Here is a 22,167-nt window from a genome sequence, read left to right as displayed (position 1 = left end):
ACTGTGAGAGTGTACGACACTGAAGGGAAAGCATTATTAAATATCTCGGAAATTTTCAGGCTTTTATGCACCATACAACTACACATAAAAGCTAAAAAATCGAAAAATAGTACTGGACCTGGAAACAAAACGTTTTGTATTTTTTACCCGAATAACCGGGTTTATCCCCCTTTTAATTAATCAACCATGCCATAAACAACCCATACACAAATGGATGCACATTGCGCAACCGTATTGATAAAAGTATTGCCAATCACCGAACATTAATTATTTTCAAATCACTCAATCAGCATCATTGGCTACAGGGTATCTGTACGTCAAGCCTACGTGCGTTTTAAAATCTCTAAAACAATGTCACAAATCGATAAATGTCGATAACATAACTCGATTTATTTTAGAGCTAAAAACACATTTTGTGTGTCATACACAGATCAATAGATCAATGTCCAATACCGGGCTAAAGGGTATATGTACGTCTAGGAAACGTATCGGTTTCTGTAACTACGCATAAAAGCTTTGTCAATCGTCAAGTATTGGAACGGGACAATAGAATTTAAGATGCTCTTAATTGTATAGCCAATGCTATTGTCGCGTGCTTTACATGGCGTATACGCAATTTTCTCATTGTAATGCTTCATTTAAATTTATGTGCATTTTAATTGTTACCAAAGAAATTGTTGCATTAAAATGTATGAAGCTGCAGTTGTTCTTGTTGGCATTGTTGCTGCTGCTGCTGCCATTGCAGGCAGCTTAAAAAGGTCTAGACGGTTTTTGTGCTAATAAATTAAAATGCGATATGCATAGACCCTGAAAGCGCACCCACTTGCAGCCACTCGCACCCACTTGGCTGCCTTTTGTCTGCAACTTTTTGCACTCCAGGTCCTTGCGGTTGGTCGTGGGGAGTTATGCTGTAAATGTTTTTTGCTGTCTTTGCGAGGAATTTTTGGGTAAACAAAATATTGCAAATAAACTAGAGTATGGAACTCTATACTCACACACACACACACGAAAATGAACAAACGAATGCTCTGCATACATATGTGTTTCGGCTGGCATATAAGTGCCAGCTAGCTCTTGCCCCCAAGACTTCAAGTCTGTGTGCGCGCGGCTGTGTTTGCCCAGCATTTTTAGATACTTGCCAAGTCATACTATGCCATGCATATAGAAATATTTATTTTTGTTTGGTTTCATTTCTATTTTTTTTTTGGTTTCCATTTTAATAACGAAATAAAAAGGAGCGCAAAAAAAAATGAAACTGAAAACGTTTTGGTTTTTGCTTCTTCGCCCGGCGGCTGGCGCACAGAAATGTCAGCTTGAAAAACTTTTAAGTGAAGTAAATGCGCAAAATGTTTATTCAAACTTCATTTAAGCTGCAACTTTCAGTCGGCTATTCCGTGCCCAAACCCACTTCCATCCCACTCCACGCCTCTCACACCCTTTCGCAGCGGCATTGGCCCTGTTGCCTCTTAACTAAGCTTATGTTCAGCAGGGTCTGTGGTTGTTGTTGCTGTTGCTGCAGCTGCTTCTTTGCTTATTTAGCAATGTTGCAATGTTGACAGTCTCTATTTTGCATTTAAAGCTCTTAAGCTGAATTGTAGAGCACGTTTAACCAATTTATCGGGTTCTGCTAGAAGTTTTCCAAGAAATCGCAATATAAAACTGAAAATTGATTTTTTTATATTATGATTTGTGATTTTTAACAAAAAATAAAAGTTTGCCTTTTTTTATTTTTCTCATATCTATGTAATTTTCATTTTTAAGAAATAAGATTAATAATAATTCAGATTCAGAGCTTAAGAAATCTTCGTTTCTTGCATAATATTTGAGTATAGGGTATTCGGCAGTGCGTTAGACCTGATTAGACAAGGTAGCCTGATTAGATAATTGGCTTAGGTTATAAAAAAATGAGTATTTTTTCCTTTTTGTTATTGTTCTTTTTTTTTCTTTTTAACTGAACTTTATTTGTTTTAGTTTAATAAATAAGTGAATTAATTAAATGTTTTGAAAAAAGAGTTTCTAAACACCTTAAATTCGTATTAGCTATGACCTAATTTTTCAGTGCAGTGAAGCAGAGTTAGAAAGCATATAGGGCATTAATATTTTTCATCGATAACACAAAATACTTTAGCTACAGGTAAGATTCTAGTCGATCACTCTATATATTGTTCAGTCTTGCTAATCAATTCTTATGGCTTCCATGGTCACATTTGTGACAGTTACACTTGTCGCCCACAGTCCATTTAGCTGGTTGATTCTCTGAAGTCGTTTAATTATATATAGATATATGTATGCCCACATTTGTAGCACTAGGCACAATTATGGGTTGAACTCGATGCGTTTAAACTGTACAGACAGCCCCTACTTTATCGATTTCACAAATAAGCCACATTTGATATACCTGGCTGTATAATTAACCATATTTTGGGGCACGAATCTGTCACAGAAAGCCACTAATTGGCCAGGCTGTCAGGTTTGTTGTTATTAAACAGTCAAAGCGCAAAAGTTGTGCATAAATTATGTGGCATAAGTTTCGAATGAATCCGTAATGCTGGCCAGCATCCTTGCAGCGGCAATTAGCAGTTGGCCATTATTCTTGCCAACATGGGAGGCCCCCACAACTCCCAGCAAAATGGGTAAATTATTTGTTATGCAAAAATGTATAAAATAGTTTTTATGTGTTGCTGCGGGACCGAGAGGTGTGCGTGAGTTTGTGGGTGTAAGTGTGTGTGTGTGTGTGGCGTGTGGCGTGTGGCATGTCTGTCAATTTATTGGCTCTCGACGGTGGCAAACATAAGTTGCGCTATCGCCAGCAAACACAACGCAGCAACATGCCATCCATTTGAAATGGCCCCAAAGCTGCAACGCTGCCTGTTTGCCACCGATATGGCCAGAGACGCAGCAACCGATGCCAAGCATGTTGCCACCACATGAATGCCTCGCACTCCCTCTCTCTGTCTTTCTCTCTCTCTCTCTCTCTCTCTATTTAGCCTCTCGCGCTATTTTAGTCTCCTTCTATCTGTGGGCGAGTTGTATATTAAGCTGCTTCCAAATATTAAATTAACAGCAACGACAACGACGCAGAGTCTGCAACTGGTGAGTGCAGCATACACACACATACATAGCCGCTTGCAACAGCAGCGGCACGCAAGGATTATTTGTGTGTTGCACCAAAAATTTGGCCCCAAGTGCAACACGGTGCGCACAAAACACGTGACGCAAGAAGTTGCCATTGCCACTAGCTGAGCTTTCCATTTTGTGTGTGCGTGTGTGCGTGTGTGCATGTGTGCAACACAAATTTTAACGCAATTTTAAGCGCATCAATTTCATTCTGTGAAAGCTAAAAGCTTCGCTTGTTGCGTGCCCTGCATCCGCGTCGAGCAACATGACGTGGACGCTGGTTATTGTCGTTGTTTAAGTGCTCTTCTTGTTGATGTTATTAATGTTGATGTTGTTGCTTTGGTATCTGAAATCGCGTCAGTTGTTATGGAATATAGGCCACGGCTGAAGGTAGACTTTTATCGTTGTGCAAGATTTTAATTGGATCGATTTATGCCTTTTATAGGCTGCTCCTGGTAATGGAAACTAAAACCATGCCTAGTTACTCATTTTAAGAACACTTAACTTTATCTTTATGTATAACTATGACCATATCATTATCGAATTTTATTTTCATTTGGCACTAAAGTTTTATTTTCTAATCTAACAGGGAAGTCTGGCCGGAGGAGGACGTTTTTGGGTCATACACAGCGGCACCGGAGGATGAATTGTTGTTGTTGCGTGAGATTTATATGCACAACATTACAACAGGTGAGTGCTTGAGTGGAAACAGGTCTAGATGCTGATTTCAGCTTGTTAATTGTGGTTTATTGTTATGCATTATAAAGCGACATGCTGGTCGCGCTTTTAATTAAAAATGAAAATATGCCACTTGGCATTTGGGTGTCATTTATCTTGCAGTGTTTCGGCTCTCTCTCTCTCTCTCTCTCTCTCTAGCTACCGCATTTCTCTAGCTAATTTTAGTGCTCTATTTTGCATTTCTACCCTATAAATTTGTTGGCTCAAATAAGCCAAATTATAGCGCAAACTTTTAGCAATGGCGTGTTACTCTCTCTCTCTCTCTCCCTCTCTCTTTCTTTGTCTCTTTGCCTAAATCTCTGTCCCTTAACCTTCTCTGCCCCAGTTTGTATCCTTGTTGCAGTGTGTCGGCTGCTCCGTCCTAAGTTGCGCTGGCTCCTTTTGGCTTTTTGCCTTTTGGCTGTCCCGCGCTTAACAAATTATCCAGCAGAAATTCTTGCGCTTCATTAAAAGTAAAAAATGGCAGCACAGGACGACTGCCCAATGCACAGCAGCTGCCCCAGCGCCTGCCTCTGCCCCTGCTCCAGCCCCAACCATTTGCCATTTGCCGAGCTCTGTAATTCAGTAGTCAAAAGCGAGACTCTGCTCTGCCAAATGAAAATATATTAAACGCGTAATTGTTTTTTCAGTTTGTTGTTGTTTTTTTTTCTTCATCGCGTTGGATGCTCTGCCAAGTGCATTGGGTTGTAAAATTTGTTGTTTGCCTTGTCGCTTCGTTCAATTCGAAATGTCTAGGCAACATTCGCAATTTACTGTCCATTTCCTTGGCCCATGGCAATATTCTGCTTGGGTTACGCAACTCAACACGCTGACATGACTTTTCAATTTTCCAGCGATTTTCAGGTTTTTGTTTTTTATCTGCATCTCAAAGTTGCCACACGCCACTCACACTCACATATATATTTATATGCCACATATATGGTTATATTCTATATGACTTATCGCTGTCGATGCAGTTGCTGTGCTGCTGCACACCTGGCAGCAAAGTTTTTGACAAGCATTTTAAAACACATCCATGGCTGACAGTTTTTTTTTTTTTCCATAAAATACGAGCATATATGCTGCATACAGATAATACTTTAGGGGGAAGATTGTGCAATGAAAAGACCTTAGCAACGGCAAAGTTTTCAGCTTTGCTGCACCTTGCAGATTATCTTTGTTCTTTGTACCTTTTTTATTTTTTGTTCGGATAATTTATGATTTCGTTGTTAAAGTGTTTTAAAAGGAGCTTTTATAATAATACATTTTTATTAGTCTTTACATTATATACTTCCATAAATTGTAGGATAATTTCTTCTTAAATAGACATTTCGCATGTAAGTTTGTATGTATACGCAAGGAAATATCGTCCTACTCTGTGATTCTCATGCATCAATTACAAGTATGTGGGCACATATGTACGCATGTACATGTGTATATATTTTTGCATATTTATATGCATGTATGTATACGCAGCCCAAATTTACTGTCCACTACGCTGCAACTAAAATAACTGATTGGAATTTAAAATAATGCCCTACTATGCAATTATCATCAAATAGGACTTTCCAGCTTGGGTTATGAGTGTGATAAGAACAACATGTTTTGTCGATCTAATAATCTTTATCTACCGTATTATATGCTGAAGAGCTGCTGCCAGTATTTAATTTTCTATAGCAACAGAAAAACAAATTGAAATATAACACCTAATTACTTGCACTTATATCATATAATCCTGTAAGAGTAATTAATTTTATGCATTTAATTAATAACCGGCTAAAAAAGAGTCTATGCAGCCTGAAATTGTTTAGACCGCTGCTGTCTGTGCCTTGAAGCGCCGGGCTAAACTGTCCTTTGCGTCCGATTGTCCAGATGAAAGAGAACACGTTTAGCTCAAAGCGTTGCGAACCCTTTTGTGTCTGCGTCATTGTTTTAAGCGTTGAGCTCGTTAAGCCCCAGACAAAAACCGCGCCGCCTTCTAACTGTTGCGATGGGGGGATTTGCTGGCCAGCTTAACGCCCTCAGGCAGCCAATAGATTGATGGTCGGTTGACAGTAACCCGACTATAAAAATGTGCAATCTACATACATGTCTGTGTTCCAGGCATAAAAAACAGAGCAATATTTATTGGACAAGTGTGCGTGACTACGAAATGCCCTGTTTCAATTAACTAAATGCCGATTTTCCAATATCCCAATATACCCTTTCAGCCAGATAATCTGGTAATGAAAATTTCGTTATCATAATAAACAAATATGAAAATCGTTCATAGTTGTTTTAAAAACGCGGAGTTTAAAGTAAAAAAAAAAAATTAATAAATAAATAAATAAATAGAGCACAATAAAAGTGGATAAATAATACGATACACAAGTGTGAAAATATACAAGATATATTCTTATCCACTGAAATTTTTATAGAGACGGGTGCGTGATAGCTTTATTAAAAACGTTTTTAAAGCGTGTCGGTGTTGGAGTAAAAAATGTGATTTTATACGAATTATTTTAATTGAATTTGTATTTCGTGCCGATGACGGTCTTATGCTTGATGCAAAGAGACGTTTTCCGACTTTCGAAACTCCAAGCATACACTAAATAATATTAAATGTATATCTAAAACGATATTATAAGTTCAATCTTAATTTCATGGCTAAACATGCTTTACGGCCTTTTGTTTTTAATAACATATATTTTAAATATGGTTGCTAATGTAGGCTCATTAAACACATCCGTATTCTGGCTTGTGGTAAACACGACTCACAGTATATATGAGGTTTTTTTGTACTGCAAATCTGTTCAAATCCGATTGGAAAAACACAACACATGCGCACCTATACTCATAAATATATTTATATATAAAATATTTCAATATTTCAAAAGCATATTTACATATTCTATTTAGATGATTATTTTATGCTGCAAATGTGAGAACATAAACTTCGTTAGTGTTCGGCTTCGTGTTAAGCATAATGCTCAATGCTCAAACACGACCTACGTCCAGCTCTACATAAAGTATACTCATGAATTCATTTAAATATATTTAATACCATTAACAATAAGCCGTTTTATGTTTATTTATACTCTAGGGTATTTGAATAATAGAAATATTAAATGATGCAGCTAATGTGGAGCCATGGGAGAGACGCGTCGCCAGGTCCCCAAAGTGTCCTTTGATCAGTCTGTGTTCGCGTTTTGTGCCGACGTGGATTTTATTAATTACCAGCGACCACAAACTGCATGTTGCAAGTGGCCTGTGGTTTTCGTTTAATTAACATTGTTTTTTTTTCGCGATGCTTGTTTGCCCAGTCCTTTTTTTTCTTTTTTTATTCACTCAGGCAAATAAAAGCTGAACTGGCATTTAAAATTATTTATGGCGTCTGCCTATTGTTGCCTGTGCTGTGCGTGTGTGTGCGTGTTAGTATTGTGCATTGTTTCACTTTTAATTTCCATTTCAATTGAATTGAATTGAATTTGGCCCATGACAGGCAGCGGGCCACACGCTTAGTTAAATCTTAATCAAGTCGCTTTGCTGATTTCGATTTGTGGCGCGCATAATAAGTGATGATAATGCCGTGTACCCACCCGCCGCGTCCTGTGAAGTGCCCGAGTTAAATCAGCACGCAAAAATAACACAAAAATCCACTCAAGTGGTAAAGAAAAAGTGCAGAGTGCTAACAGTAGACAGCAGCGTGTGGAGTATATGTATATATGTATATATGTACATTTCAAGCCAAGTTCTTAACTGATTTCCCAACGCAAACAAGTTGGTCGCCTCGTTGTCCTGCAAGAGTCCTTTTGCTCTGTCGTCGTTTGTCTCGCATAAAAATACAAAGTTTATGTTATGAACACAAATAAAAACAAAAGCACAGAACAAAACTCACCAAGAACAACACAAAAGTGCGCGTGTTGTTGTTGAAAAAGGAGCGAATAAAATACAATAAAAACAAATAAAATATACACAGAACACGCTTGTACGACACACACACACACACACGCCCAGTACATTTGCAACTTGACACAGCTTCAACTGCTGCCACAGTTGGAAAGGAACGCCGCAGCCACAGCTAAAGCTAAAGCCACTTACTAGCACGAATGTATGCGCGTGTGTGTGTGTGTGTGTGAGTGTGTGTGCTTGTACTTGGAGCAGTAGCAGACAAGGATACCCATTTGCCGGGTCCGGCAAGGATACTTACTCAATTAGGTGACACGAACTGGCGCTGACTTGTCACAGATTTCAGTTGAGGCTTTGCCATGGCCAAGTTTCTACTGCCCCTTTGGCTCTTAATAGCTTCAATTTGTTTATGATCATTGGGTTAGGGCTTTGTTCTCATATCTTGTCGGGGATTTAAATTGTGTTGTTCTAATCAATGCATTAATGATTTTACTAGCTGCAATAACAGTGATGTGTTTAAACAAATTGGCTGGTAAATACCCATAAATCTTATAAAAGGTTCCGTACTTTTAATCAATAATAAAATTAAGTATATTTATTTTTATGCATTGTCTTAAAAGTATTTTTCTTTATTTTCGAGGTACAAAAATGTTTTGGTTCGGGCTTAGTTGCGGATTTTCTTTATCCAAAAATATATTTATATTTTTTTTTCAGTTTGTTCTATTCTATTCCACTTACTTTGTCCTTCAGATCTGACTTCTGTTCAATATTATTATATTCGTTATTTCTTATATTAAACTACATTTTGTTATGACGCTATTATAAGGGTATTTATTCTTCGGTTTCTAGTTTTTTTTTATTATTTTTTAGTACATAAATTATAAATTCCTTAAATTTAATTGTACTTTTCTCTTATTTTCTATCTCATTCTTTATTTACTAATTCAAAAATATATTAATTTTTAATGTTGCCAAAAATGTTTACTTGAACTTTGTGGCACACAAAAACTTGTAAACTGGCTGGAGCCTCACCTGCTCAGGTGGTAGGAAAAAAAAGACAGCTGCATTTCTCCAGAGAGTTGGCCACAGCTGGCGGCAATGACATTTCGAATAATGTTGGAGAAAACAAAAAAAATAATAAAAAGAAAGAACATGTGAAATTTAAAGTTTAAATTGAAAAACAAAACTTGCTGTCCCAATGTCGTGTTTCGAGAGGCGGTGTTTAAATAAAATTTGTCGAAGTAGTTGTGCCTGGGTCGCCGGAAACTGAGTGCGGGCGGGAACTGAATTTCACCTCTAGTAAACATAAAACGATGCACACTTTGGGGACACAGCGACGCAACTGGGCGACAATAAAAAACAAGCAAAGCGCGCGGTGGGGCGGGTACGGGAGGTCATCGGGCAAAAGTCATAACGAGTGCAAAACCATGAAATGAAATCGTTACCGCCCCAAACGTGTGTGGGTTGTATTTTTTGTAGCCAAAGGAAGCTGCCGTATACGTAATGCGAATTTTCTTTACGCTTTTTTTTTTGCTAGTGGTAGCTGCTCTTCACATTTGACATTCGCTTTAATGTATATATGCATGCTTCTCTTTCTCTCGATGTGTATGTGTGTGTGTGTTTGTGTCACACACGGCTGCCTGCCTTCATGCATTTGGGCTGCACAGAAATTAAGCAATGTGTCCCAATGGAGCACTACATTGCGTATACGTAATGCGTCGTCGCTTTCGGCCGCGCTACCAGCGCTGCATTAAATATGAATGCAATTTACAGTTGAGCGTGTGTGAGAGTGTGTGCAGGAGCGCATATTTCTCCCCTCATCAGTATCTGGCCCAAACAGCCACAAAAATTGTTTGCATATTTATATAAAAAGAAAAAACACGAAAATTGCGTAAGCTTGACTTTTGCTCTTTCAATTTTTTTCCACCCGCTTGGCTGACGCTAATGGAGCGCCATTTGCCTGCACTGCAGCACAGTTTCGTAATCAATTAGACAAACTTTTTGTACAACTGTGCACAGACACACGCATGATATATATGTGTGCATTTACATACGTGCCACTCGCACCCATTTAAACAGGTTTCCTTTAACTGCTGTGGCAGTAAATTGAATAAAAATTAACAGTTCAATGGCTCAGGCAATTATTTTTTTGCCGAAACCTTCACATAGCCAGTTTTAAATTCATTCTGTCATTTCTTTGCTTATTTGCTGTTAAACCACGTGGGCGTGGCTAGCTCTTTTGGTTTCTCAATTAAAAATTTCCTATCAATTTTGAATTTAGTGTTTGCTTTCCATTTTTTACTTATTTCCCATTTAACCATGTTCTTCGTATTTTAAACAAGAAAAGCTTACAGTTGGTTTAATTATTGGTATATTTTAATATCATATTAAGTTTCTCTTATATTTAAATAAATCTTTTTCGTTTGATACAGTTTATTCACTTCATGCATTTAGTACACTGACATAAAGTTCGGTTTGTAATGTTTTAAATAAAGGTTTTAAAACATTTAATGAAGAAATTTTAATTAACATTTGTTTTTTTGTTTTTTAACTCCAGCAAACCCTTTTTTGTCACAAATACCTAAATCTTAATTATATTTAATTAAATTGCAGCAAGATGTTAAAGCATACGAATTATTGAATTGATATAGTTCTTGTTACTGGTTGAGATTCCATAAAGATAACATATACATTCTGGAGATTTTATTAAGAAAAACGTGTATGTTTTTTTAATGAAATCCTGTTAAATTTTCTTGATAAAGTTTAATTTCCATTTTTAGCCTTGATAAAATAAGCTTTGTTAGCCGGGCGATTGGTTTTGCCATTGGTAGTACGCTCCAGGTTGTCTACAATAATGGCACCTGCATGCAAATGCTTATACTCGGCGCTGGAATGTTGTTGCACGAAGTCAACCACATCCTGTGCCTGTATTTCGGCTCCGAACTTCTTCACCACTGCAGCAGCGGCCTCATCGCCGTTAAATGGATTCCAGACGCCAAAGACACAGACCTCTGCCACTGCTGGCATCTGAGCAATCACATCTTCGATTTCATGTGGATAATACATTATGTTCTGGTACCTAAGCATTTCCTTTTTCCGATCCGTAATGTAGAGAAAACCATCGTCATCCATGTAGCCCAGGTCCCCCGTATGGAACCATAAGCTCGAGTCGCGCAATTTGTGTGTCTCCTCGGGATTGCCATAGTATCCGGCCCAATATTGGCCAGAATAGAGGCATATTTCGCCCACTTCGTTTGGGCCTAGACTATGTTCCTGATCATCGAGTATCTTCAGCTTAAAGCCTTCCATCAGGCGGCCAACCGAATTGGGTTTCTCATCAAAGTGACAGTTCACGGTTACCGGACTTCCCAACTCTGTCAGGCCGTATACCAAATGCATGCAGTTGTGGCCGCAGCGATTCCTTATTTTCTGCTGCGCCTCCAAGGAACAGTGATCACCTGCATAAAAGTAGTATCTCAAGCTTTGCAGCTCGGCTAGCTCAAATTCCGGGCAAAAGGCCGTTGCGGCCAAGTGGTACGGTGACTGATACAGCCAAGTGAGTTTATGCTCTTTGATGATGTGCAGGAGACGCGCAGGATCAAAGGGATTATCGGCGATAATGCGTTTAGTGCTGTAGACACCTGAAGTAACGGTTGTCAGAAGTCCCCCCACCCAGTCTAAAGTATTGTGTGAGTACTGAACATCCGCAGTGGTCAGCTTCCTAAAATGTTTCAAGATATTTTATACACATATAATTATAACCATGTTGTTGACTTCACTTACGTGCCAGTGTTTAGGATTTTGCGACTGTTCGTGATGGTCACTGCTTTGGGTATGCCAGTAGTACCTGAAGAGCAGAGAATGGCCAGAGTTTGATTGTTTCCCTGTTCCAGGCGAGCAGGTTCAAATTTCGCTTCTATAGGCGTGGCCAGCACTTCCTCAATGCTAATAGATTCAATCTGATGGTTACGCATTGTAATGATCTTTGCGTTTAAATTTGCCGTAGCCAATTTAACCTTCTTGTAGTCTTCACCATCGCAAAATATGAGACGTGGACTTGTTATGTTAAAGAGCTTTTCAATGGTCGCCTGCTCGTACGAGACGTTCAGTGAGTGGAAGGCAATACCATTGAAGAAACATGCGTAGGTCACCGCAAAGATGTGCGTTGTATTTCTCGCTATGATTCCCACAATGTCCGATTGCAACATGCCTAGGGATCTCATATAGCTGGCCACACGCATTGAGTTCAAATGGAGCTGCTCCCGGGTCAACACAGTGTTCTCAGTGTCCGAGATCTAATGGGGAATTACAATGTTGTTAGATATCTCATCTATGGATTATTTGACTGCGTACTTGAGCTATAAGTTTCGGATGACGTCGCATCTCATGAAAAATGATCTCGCCAATCGATAGATCCGCTGCATAATAGTCAGATTCATCTTTTCCACTCCAGATTTTACGCTCGGCATCATAGTTGCTCTTACTCACGCAAGCCATTACGCAGCAATGTGTCCACTTGTCGGGCTGTTGTCTCTTCGAGAAACGGTTCAAGTCAACGAAACAAGGATTCTTTTAATTTTTCTTAAAATCGATTTCACGGATATCTCTTTTTGAATTTTTGGCTGTGTCGTTTGTCGTCAATTTTCGAGTCACAGCCAACAAATAACAGCAGACAGTGCCAGTCGCTCAGCAATATGATTGCCTCTATAAGGCTGACAGCTATTCATTTAAATAATAATTAATAAAAACAAATAATTATTATTTAACTTTAATTTATCTCAAATTGAGTATTTATAATAATGAATCGAACATTAGGAGCATCTCATTTTTGGAATCTTGTTGAACAAATTTTACAATAACCAATTTTAATTTGTTTGCTAATTCGCCTAGTGTGACAACTCTGTTTTCCCTCGTCGACAATAACACACAGCGTTCTTATTTTAGCTTAATAGAATTTTTTGACTAAAATATATATCAACCCATCAAAGCAATAAATATACCTATATATATGCTTCCACCACAAAAACAGCTTTTATAAAAATAAACAAATTTATTTTTTCCAATATTTAATCTCAATCTTTTCCGACGCGACAAATGCATATGCAGTAGCGTGCTCTACTGCTCCATCCCTCTCACACTAACGTGTGATTAAACACAATATAGATACTAGATAGTAGATTATATATAATAGATTAATATTGCTGAAATGCAAGTGCATAATAGAAAACGTTATCTTAATTTTATTGAGGATACACTTATTTTCTTATTTAAATTAAACAGGTACGGAAAAGATCAGCTCTCGGCTCCCTAAGCTACTAGTTCAAGATAGTACTCAGAATTCTCAATCATTTGAATTGTATTTAAACCTTTTTGCAATAAATAAGATATGCAAGTAAAGCCGCACATTGCAGGCGTGCAAGAGGCGACATCTCGCTTGCTAGTCCGATGGCTGGATACCTAAGCCGATCAGGCTCATAACGTAATTTTACTATTATGTCTGTTTTGTCTTAGTTGATGTAATTATAAAAGTCAAAGGTTCAGTCAGTTAATCAATCTGAATAAAGTCTCTTAAATATATAGAAATATTGCAATATTGACGTTTATAAAGTTCATTCAATGACTCCCTCATTTTAGGTAATGTTTCCTCTCAAACTCATAACATCAAAATAAGCTCTACCTTTACCCCTAAACTGTCATATTCTGAACTGGCAACAAATTTCCTTATGCTTATTTGTATTATGGGCCTTTTTTATATTATTTTTCCATTAACCTTTTTATTGGCAACAGTTGCCCATATTTCGTTAGACATTTGTTGTCCTCCATCGGGCTGTAAATGGATGTGAATTTTAATATTGTTGAATGTCGCGTTCATTTTGCTGCAATATTGAATGCCTCAGCTCGGACCACACACACATACACACGCACACCCATACAAATTTCTTGACTTGCTGCGGCCCCGAAGGCCAACAATAAAAAGCAAGCAAAAAAAACCAATTGACTTTCATTTTGTCGGCAATTTCCACAGCATCGTTTGTCGAGCGCAGCAATTTACACACACACACACACACACATACACAATATAAACACACACAACGCACACCCACGCGCATACACACACTTTGGTACGCGTTTCCTGTTGCTGGACGCAATCATCTGATTGCAGTTCGATGTGAAATAATTGGATTTGAAATAAAAATGTTCCATGTGTTGTTTTGTTTTGGCCTGGCTAGTTGACTTAACCAATGAGTGTTCTATTTGGATGTGTGTGTATTGTGTGTGTGTGACGGTGTATTTTATGTGCACTTATTGGCATAATTTAGTTTAGCTATTATGCTCAATTCCTTGTTTAACTGTCGCATGGTTCACTAATTTTAACATTTATTTTTAGTGCCCATGTGCATTTGCTTAATCTACATTCTTGTCGACTGTTCCTTCTACTGTTAAATTCTTGAGTTAGTCGAAATGTTAACTTGTGCTTTATATAGAACACGTGACGTTACTTTTACAGAGATAAGTTTATGACCAGATCTTTAAATATACATTTATTATATTTGTTGGGGTATTCGTGAAGTCAGTATGTTATTGAACTTTACAACACTTGAAAGCTCTATATTTATTTATTAATATAAATCTGTTGAATCCGAAATTCCAAATTAATTTTTACTGAGAACCGAAAGTTTAACCATATTTGTTTGCCATAAAAACAGCTAAACCGAATTCATTGAAAACAAACCATTTGAAAAAAATCATGGTTTGTTCCAAAAACGGTGTTCGAAGATAGAAAAAAAAAACAGGTTCAAGCGTCGATCATAAAGACGGAGTTGGATTTCGATCGACTCTCGTGAACCGAAACACTTACATTTTTATACCCTGAACCCATTAAAAATGGGTATAAGGGTATATTGTATTTGTGCGAAATCCAAATGGGAAGCATCTCCGACCACATAAAGTATATATATTCTTGATCAGCATCAATAGACGATTCGATCTAGCCATGTCCGTCTGTCCGTCCGCAAGGATCTCAGAACCTATAAGAGCTAGAGACTTGAAATTTTAGATGTAGGTGCTCTTAGCTCCCGCGCAGATCAGGTTTATTTTCGATAATCGATAACTAAATCGATATCGATATCCTTTTTTTTTTTTTTTGGGCAATTTTGGTAAATAATATGAGCTAGAGTCACCAAACTTGACATATAGCTTCTAAAATAAAATATATATATGCATTTGATGTTGAAGGAAGAGGGTTCAGGGTATCCCCTAGTCAGGAGCTCCCGACTAGAAACTCTTACTTGTTGTTTTTGGCTTTGCAGCTTTTCATTTGTTTTAATTTCGCTGGGCATAAGAATGAGCAAGAGATTGGCGTAAATTAAATGAATTTGTAGTTGATTAAAGTCAAAGATCATCTACATAGTTAACACATCCCCAGGTTGGTCTGGTTTATAAAGTAGCCTTACGTTACTTTTCAGTTATTTCTTAATCCTCCCATAATAAAATCATAATTTATTTCTTTTTTTTGTAATTAAATAATTTTCAATTTTTATTTTGCTTTTGTCGGTTGCCTGTCCTTTTAAAATGTTAAATTTTGAGAAGAACTCATCAAATATTTTGCTGAACTTCTCTACATTTCGCTCATCTGTTGCTTTGCTATTTTTATATACTTATCCGCTAGTTTTCATAATACATTAAATATTGAATTTTTGTAATTCTTTAAATAAGTTTTAATTTTTTCTTTTAATTAACTTTTATTGATTTGATTTGATCTAACAATGTCTGGTAGTGTTAGCAAACGTTTCAATTTTAAAGAGCTAGTGCTACACAATTTAAATAATTGTACAATTCTTTACGGTAAACTACTGTTATTTACAAATACACACAGAAATAAATATTAGTATGTTTTACTATTATTATTTATTTAATTTTTTGGCAACTGTTTTGGTATCTACTCGCATTAGAACTATGTCATGATGACCATGTTGTGGGCGTGGCGTTTGTCTAAACTGAATAAATATTGAAACTGTGTAAATATAATTATTTGTTTAATATATTTTATTTGCACCGCTCTATATGCTAGAGCTCGTGCATGCTTTCTTTTATCTGTCTATATATATTTTGTGTATTTATATATATATATATATATATATATATATTTATTTTTTACTGATATAAACTATGCATCGAATATTTGGCAATTAGTTTTTTTGTGGTTTGTAAAATGCGCAAAATTAAATGCAAATATCTGCGCTGTGTTTTATTTATTGTTATTTCATATCTTAGTATTTATTAAACACAGAATATTTGTATATGTATATTTAAAATTGCAATTTTTTCTTGTATGTACAGCGCAATTAAGTTTAATTATTGTAGTTGCTTTTTTTCTGTTAGCTCGAAAGAGAGATTGTTTTATATTTCTGGCCAAGTTCAATTATGTGCCTTTATTTACGAGCTAGCCAACTGCCGTAAAAGCAACTTGTTTTCACATAACTTGCCCAAATCAACCGCCCCACCCGTTTTTATATGCTGTTAAAGCCATTTAGCAGGCAAATAATTAAACGTCGTACTCAAACAAACATTTTATTAACTGTGCACGGAGTGACTAAAATTTTCCCAAAAATTGAGCCCAAGTTTGGGCCTGGAATGTGACCCAAAAGTGTCAAATAACGAATTAACTCATCGGAGTTTTCTTCTGACGCAATTTTACTCGTACGCAACTGAAAAGTTTGGTAAGTAAATCTTGGCCAGCTGGGCATGTCATAAGCAAGAGAAAACCTTCATTAAATTTGACAATGCCCTCAGCCTTCTACCCTGCCGCATTCTGTTTATATGGCCCCATTGTAGTCCAGTTTTTCTGCTATGCTGTGCACAAAAAAGGCTGCCCCCTTTTCTACTTCCACCCAACTGCCTCATCCGGCAGTCCAACAAAAAATGGCAGCCTGACACTTGCCCACTTGGAACTTCCTTAATTAAGATTTTGTGCGTTCTCCCTTATTTTTGCCCCCTCTTAGCATCGTAATCCCGCCCAAATTCGGGCGTCGGGCATCTTAGTTTGTTGGTCAGCATTACTTTAATTGTTGTTAGCCCGCTTTAGGTTCGCATTTCGCTTTTGTGGCCAAAAATAAATCCTTCTTCTTCTGAATTGCTTGAGAAGAAACGCTTGAACGCCTGTTGTTAGTGGCTGAAACTCTTGCCTACGCTCCCATTACAGATACGTTTGTATCCGCATCTTTATCTATCTTCCTGTTGCTGTTGCTCTTGTTCTTCTTGTATTCCAATTACAAAGCCACAAAAAGTTGAAAAACTGTGCAATGACTGTGGCTTTGCGTCCGGCGCTTTGCCGCCCGGCTGCCCGGCAGCTTGGGCTCTGACTCACAAGATTGTTGCACAACTTTTTATCGTGTCTTAATGTAATTGTTGTGTTGTACCTCCCCCTCTTCGCAAACTTGCAACCCCACTCAACCATACATTTCTCTGCCCTCATGAAGTCGTCGTCTTGTAATTTGATTTGCTGGCACATTATTTTGATGTTGGCCTCCGCCAGTCCAGGCCGGAGCCCAGCCGGTCTCCAGGCGTTGCCATTTTTCACATATCTTTCAAATAGTTTTACAACATTTCACATTTGCTGTGGCGGATTAGTTGTCTGCCCATTTGGCTGGATTTACACCATATGCTCACTGTTGGTCAATTTATAAAATGAGGTTAAGTACGGGCGGTTCGACAATTGCCTTAGAACAGAAAATGGGGTGCAGAATGAGAGCATATACTACTATAGTAGAGCAATTGCTGGGGCTGCTGTCAATTGGGGGCTGTCAATACGAACCGTAAAAATAGAAATAAAATAAAACCTAAAGGGTTTTCTGGGAGAACGGTGTGCCTCTTGTTGTGACTTTGTTCGAGCAAAACTTGAAATTTTAATTAGATTGGGCAAAGTGGGTTAAGGAGCCACTGAAGCAGTTGGCTTTTAAAGTCCATTAGGAACAAGCTTTGGCTTGAAAAGGAAAATCTATCAAGAGCTTTATTTCAGGTGAAAGCTAAATGCATTTTTCTGTTTCTGCTTTGCACTTTAATTGCGTAAATTGTCTAATTACTTAGCCCTTCCGCTTAGCTAGTTAATGTTTTAGTTAGAATCTTCTTCTACTGAATGAAGTATCTAAACGCAATATATCTCGTTTTTTTGTGAAAAGGATATTTTGTTAGCGTAAAGTATCTTAAAGCTGACATTTAATCTTTATATCTCGAGTAAAGCTGAAAGTATCTATGATATATTTAAATATCTCTCCGCTAGAAGGCTTGTCCAATTTAAATGGAAAGTGACATCAAGAGAATAAAAGATTAAAATTATCTTAAAGTAAAAAAAGTCTGTCCGACACTGTAACTCTTTGATTATTGGAGGAAATCTACTCGTTATCTCTGAGCATAAACTTATATGAAAGTGTAAAAATATAATCTTTGAGGTACTTTAAATATCTCTCAGCTAATCGTTTCTTGTAAGCATAATCTATAAAGCGGTTATCAAATATAAATGTTTACGTTTGAAGCATAAAAGTATTCTGAGGCATAAATAACTATTTAAAAACCATAAAAATGTCTCATGTTAAATTGTACAAATTTTCGCTCGATCTATAAATAAGTGCACAATTAACAACAATAGTAAATTGAGCCTTTTTGTTCTCTTGAGGTCCTTGTAATGCGCATTGATGGTTCGAGCCTTTGCTGACTTTGGGTCATAAACTAAATTGTTATTTAATACTTTATCGATATATTTCATTTTTATATGCATGACTATCAAAGCACTTAATCTTGGCCAACGGACAGGCACTCATACGCATATATAAAGTTAACTGGCCAACACACACGAACACACAAACACACACACGCACGGCTCTGGCCCTGGTGTAAACTGACCCAAATACGACCACAAGATGGACATTAAATTGAGGCGATAGGTGTGGGTTGGGAGGGGGCGGGTTCGGAGCGCGTTTGCCTGATGGCCTATAAAATGTTGCTGGCGGTGGTTATTTGGCTGTTCTTGGCTGCTTTTTGGCTATTTGGCTGCTTGCCGCCACACGCGGCGTATACGTTACGAAACTTTATGACAAATTGTTGCTGCTAACCTAGACACTAAGAGGCCTGCCACGTATGCGACCAACATGAGCCATAAATCAAACAAGACTAAACGAAGAGACATACATACATATATAAATAATTATCTGTGCATGTATATCTATATCTCTATTTTTATATATATATATATATATCTGCGATGCTGCTGCCAATTGTTTTCTGACTCAGTTTGGCCGCTGACCATTGGGCTTAAAACTATGCAGCATGTTTTCTATATTTCTATATATTTGCCCTTGATTCACTGTAGTGTTGCGTATTGTCGCTGCCCGAACACGGTTTGTCACCAGATGCCCAGGCGACGCGTTCCGGGCGCCATCAGTTTGCTGCTCATCGAACGCAGCGTTGCTGCCGACGGCGCCAAAGCTCCACCCAGCTGTGTTGCAGCCACGCCCGTGCCGGCGGTTCGTCTTGTGTTGTTGCTGTTGCTGTTGCTGCTGCTGCTGCCGCTCAACAGCTCCATGGGCAGGCTGGGTATGCCGCTGGAGGCAGTCATGGGGCTGCTGGGTGCCATCTCTATATAGTAGCTTTCCTCGTTGCTCGGCGAGTGCAGACTGCTGCGACTGCTGCCCGAGGAGCAGCCGCTACCGCTGCCGCTGCCAATGGAGCTGTCCGCCAGGGAGGCACTGTAGAACTGTAGCTTCTGCTGCTCGCGCTGCAGTTCACGTGCCTGCAAATTGTGCAGCGGCGAGCTGTATGGCGCCTCACGTCTGGTGCTGTGATGCCAGGCCCCCAAACGGGCCGGATTTGCATGTCGGGAGCCCTGATAATGCAAAAAGCTGTGCACATCGTCGCTCTCATTGAGCTGGCGCTGATGGTGCTGATGCGGTCGCTGCTGGGCACGTGGACTGCGCTGCCAGGGCAGCTCACAGCGATACACATGCGCCAGGCCGGCGAGTAGCACAATCACCAGGACGCAGGCCAGCAACAGCATAAGCCCCGGATGGCTGCCATTTAATGTATGCTGCGTTTCCAGGCGTGTCGCCAGCAGCTTTGCGGACTTGGAGGCTTCCGTCTTGAGTTCCACAAAGGCCTTAAGCTGGGCGAATGTGCTCAGTTCCTGTTTGACCGCATTGGGTGTGTTAACACTGCTGTGTTGGTGTTGTGGGCGTGTGCTAGGTGTTGTTGCGGCTGTGACTGCTAATACTGTTGCTATTGTTGTTGTTGGTGCTGCTGTTGTTTTCTTGATTGCTGCATGCTTGGTGCTGTATGTCATCTTCTTCATGCTCAGCGAGGGCTTTTTCTTGTGCTGCTCCAGCTCCAGCTCGGTCTGTGGTGTCGCCTTTGTGTCGCCCTTTATTGCTTCCGCTTGTCGCTTATCAGTCGTTTCCTGTCGCTGCTGCTGCTTCAGCTGGCTGTCAGCCAGCAATGTTTCCGCATCCGCTACTGTTGCCGTTCCAGGCAGCAACAACTGCTCCGCATCTATCAGCAGGTTGTCGCCCTTGTGCATCAGCAGCGGCGTTCCAATTAGATGCCGATCTTTAATATGCAGCTGCAGCGTGGCATGTTTATGTGCCGGCTTTGCCTCCTGACCGGAAGTGTCACTGGGCTGCACAGCGGCAACTGTTGTTGCTGTTGTTGTTGTTGTTGTCTCTATCATCTCTGTTGTTGTTGTTGTTGTTGTTGTTGTTGTTGCTGCTGTCTGTTTTAATACACTCTTGGCATGTTTGTGTTTGCTATCTGAACTTAAAAGCGCCAAAATTGTTTGTGGCACAGCGACTGTTGTTGCTGTTGCCTTGGCGACCGCAGCAACATTGCTTATGTTTGTTGGCCTGGCTAGTCTAGGCGGCGCTGTGGTTGTTGCTAATGTTGCTGTTGTTGCTGCTAGCGGCGTTGAGCTGCTTGCCAAAATGTTTGTGCGTTTGGCAGCGCGTTGCAAACTTGGCACGCCAGCGGCTGTGGCAGTTGCAATTATTGTTGTTGTTGCTGCTGCTTCTGCTGTTGCTCCTGGTGTTGTTGTTGCTACTGTTATTGCAGTTGGCATGCCAGGCATTTGTTGGCGCTGCAGTTGCACTAACGAAGTTGTTTCAGCTGGCCCTAAAGTTTTTGCGGTTAGCAGTGCAATGTTGTTGCCGCTTGATTGCATAAGAGTTGTGTGTGTTGCTGCTGTTGTTGCTGTTGCTGCTGCTGCCGCTGTAGATAGTGCCTTTGACTTTTGCACTTTTGGCATAGTTGCTTGTGTTGTTGCTGCCGTTGCCTGGCTGCAAGTGGGCGGCATTGATTTGGCCAGCTCGGCTGCATCATTCACTTCATTTGCCACGCCCCCACAAGTGCTGCTAAAGTTCTCGTTAAAGTTCTGCAACTGCACGTAACGTCGCTTTACATCAATGAGGCCCAATGTACGACCCAAGTCGGCACTGCGACAGGGACTTGCCCATTCGGCAATGCCCAGCAGATCGCTGCACCTGATCGGATTCTCCTCCAGCAGCAGATCGCGCAGCTGCGGCAGCGTGTGCACAATCGACTGGCTGACCGACTCGATACCCGCTGACTGCAGATTTAATGTAAGCAAGTTGGCCAATGGCAGCGCCGGCAAATACAACAAACGGTTGCCGGATAGATCCAAGGTTTTCAGATTCTTCAGACCGACAAACGCCTGTGGCTGCAGCTCCATAATTCGATTATGCTGCAGAAAGAGATGCTCCAGCGAGGTGGGCAAGCTGTTCGGCACACGCATCAGTTTGTTGTGGTCAAGGAATAACAGCTCGAGCAGTTCCAGACGACCCAGTGCATCATCCTCCAACTGCGCAATGTGCGAGTAGGACAGATCCAAGTACTGCAACAGTGGATAACTATCCAAATCTCCGCAATTTATTGTCTGTAAATGCAAGATTACAAGAAATTAAAAATGTATTTAACTTTTACACCCGTGTTGAGGCTGTGATAATTTTATCATGAGATGTGTAACGAAGTGATCTCATAAAGTATATATATTCTTGAACAGAAACTGTGCATGCATCAATCCGTCTTTCTGTTACAGGCAGTAAATTTACCTGAAATGCCGGAAGGTATTTTATTTCACATAGTTCTCTTAAAGTAATCGACAGACAAAACGGGCACTCAAACCTTCGTTGTAATTTTTAAAAGAAGGCAATCCTAATATTATATTGTGTTTGTGCTTGATTTTGCAGTTTGCCCTTAAAGTGAAGGAATGTCCTTGGGTATAAATCTGTCTGGGGCTAAGCTTTAACGAACTTTTAGTTGAGTGTTGGAAATTTGATTAGTGCGAGAAGCGAGTGACTTGCTGACATTGTTTAAAAATTAACTTGAATCAGCCGTTATAATTACTTCAAAGGCTGGTCGGACGCCATTGCCCCTTTTGGTAGTTCCC

General features: G+C 39.4%; 3 protein-coding genes across 4 annotated transcripts in view; 1 reads left to right on the top strand and 2 right to left on the bottom strand.

The window, feature by feature from the left end:
* The window catches only part of timeout (circadian regulator timeout), an 83,208-nt gene that overhangs the window by 26,991 nt on the left and 34,050 nt on the right, over positions 1-22,167 (top strand). For both annotated transcript variants that reach the window (XM_002056139.4, XM_070206751.1), the window contains exon 11: positions 3,707-3,807. In XM_002056139.4, the coding sequence (XP_002056175.1) occupies positions 3,707-3,807 (101 nt within the window). The remainder of the gene's footprint in view (positions 1-3,706; positions 3,808-22,167) is intronic.
* Positions 10,079-12,490, bottom strand: LOC6632476 (luciferin 4-monooxygenase). Its single transcript, XM_002056141.3, has 3 exons — positions 12,075-12,490; positions 11,505-12,016; positions 10,079-11,442 (listed from the first exon to the last, which is right to left on the bottom strand). Exons 1-3 carry the CDS (start codon positions 12,216-12,218, stop codon positions 10,485-10,487), a joined length of 1,614 nt encoding a protein of 537 aa, XP_002056177.1. The 5' UTR covers positions 12,219-12,490; the 3' UTR covers positions 10,079-10,484.
* Positions 15,239-22,167, bottom strand: part of 2mit (leucine-rich repeat-containing protein 2mit) — a 29,836-nt gene continuing 22,907 nt past the window's right edge. Inside the window, 1 exon segment of the mRNA XM_032433529.2 lies at positions 15,239-21,654. Coding sequence (XP_032289420.2) covers positions 19,078-21,654 — 2,577 coding nt within the window. The 3' untranslated portion in view covers positions 15,239-19,077.

The sequence above is a fragment of the Drosophila virilis genome, chromosome 2 (assembly GCF_030788295.1).
Source record: "Drosophila virilis strain 15010-1051.87 chromosome 2, Dvir_AGI_RSII-ME, whole genome shotgun sequence".
NCBI classification, from domain to species: domain Eukaryota; kingdom Metazoa; phylum Arthropoda; class Insecta; order Diptera; family Drosophilidae; genus Drosophila; species Drosophila virilis.
Note: the sequence above shows the minus strand (reverse complement) of the source record. Positions and strands in the feature narration are given on the sequence as shown.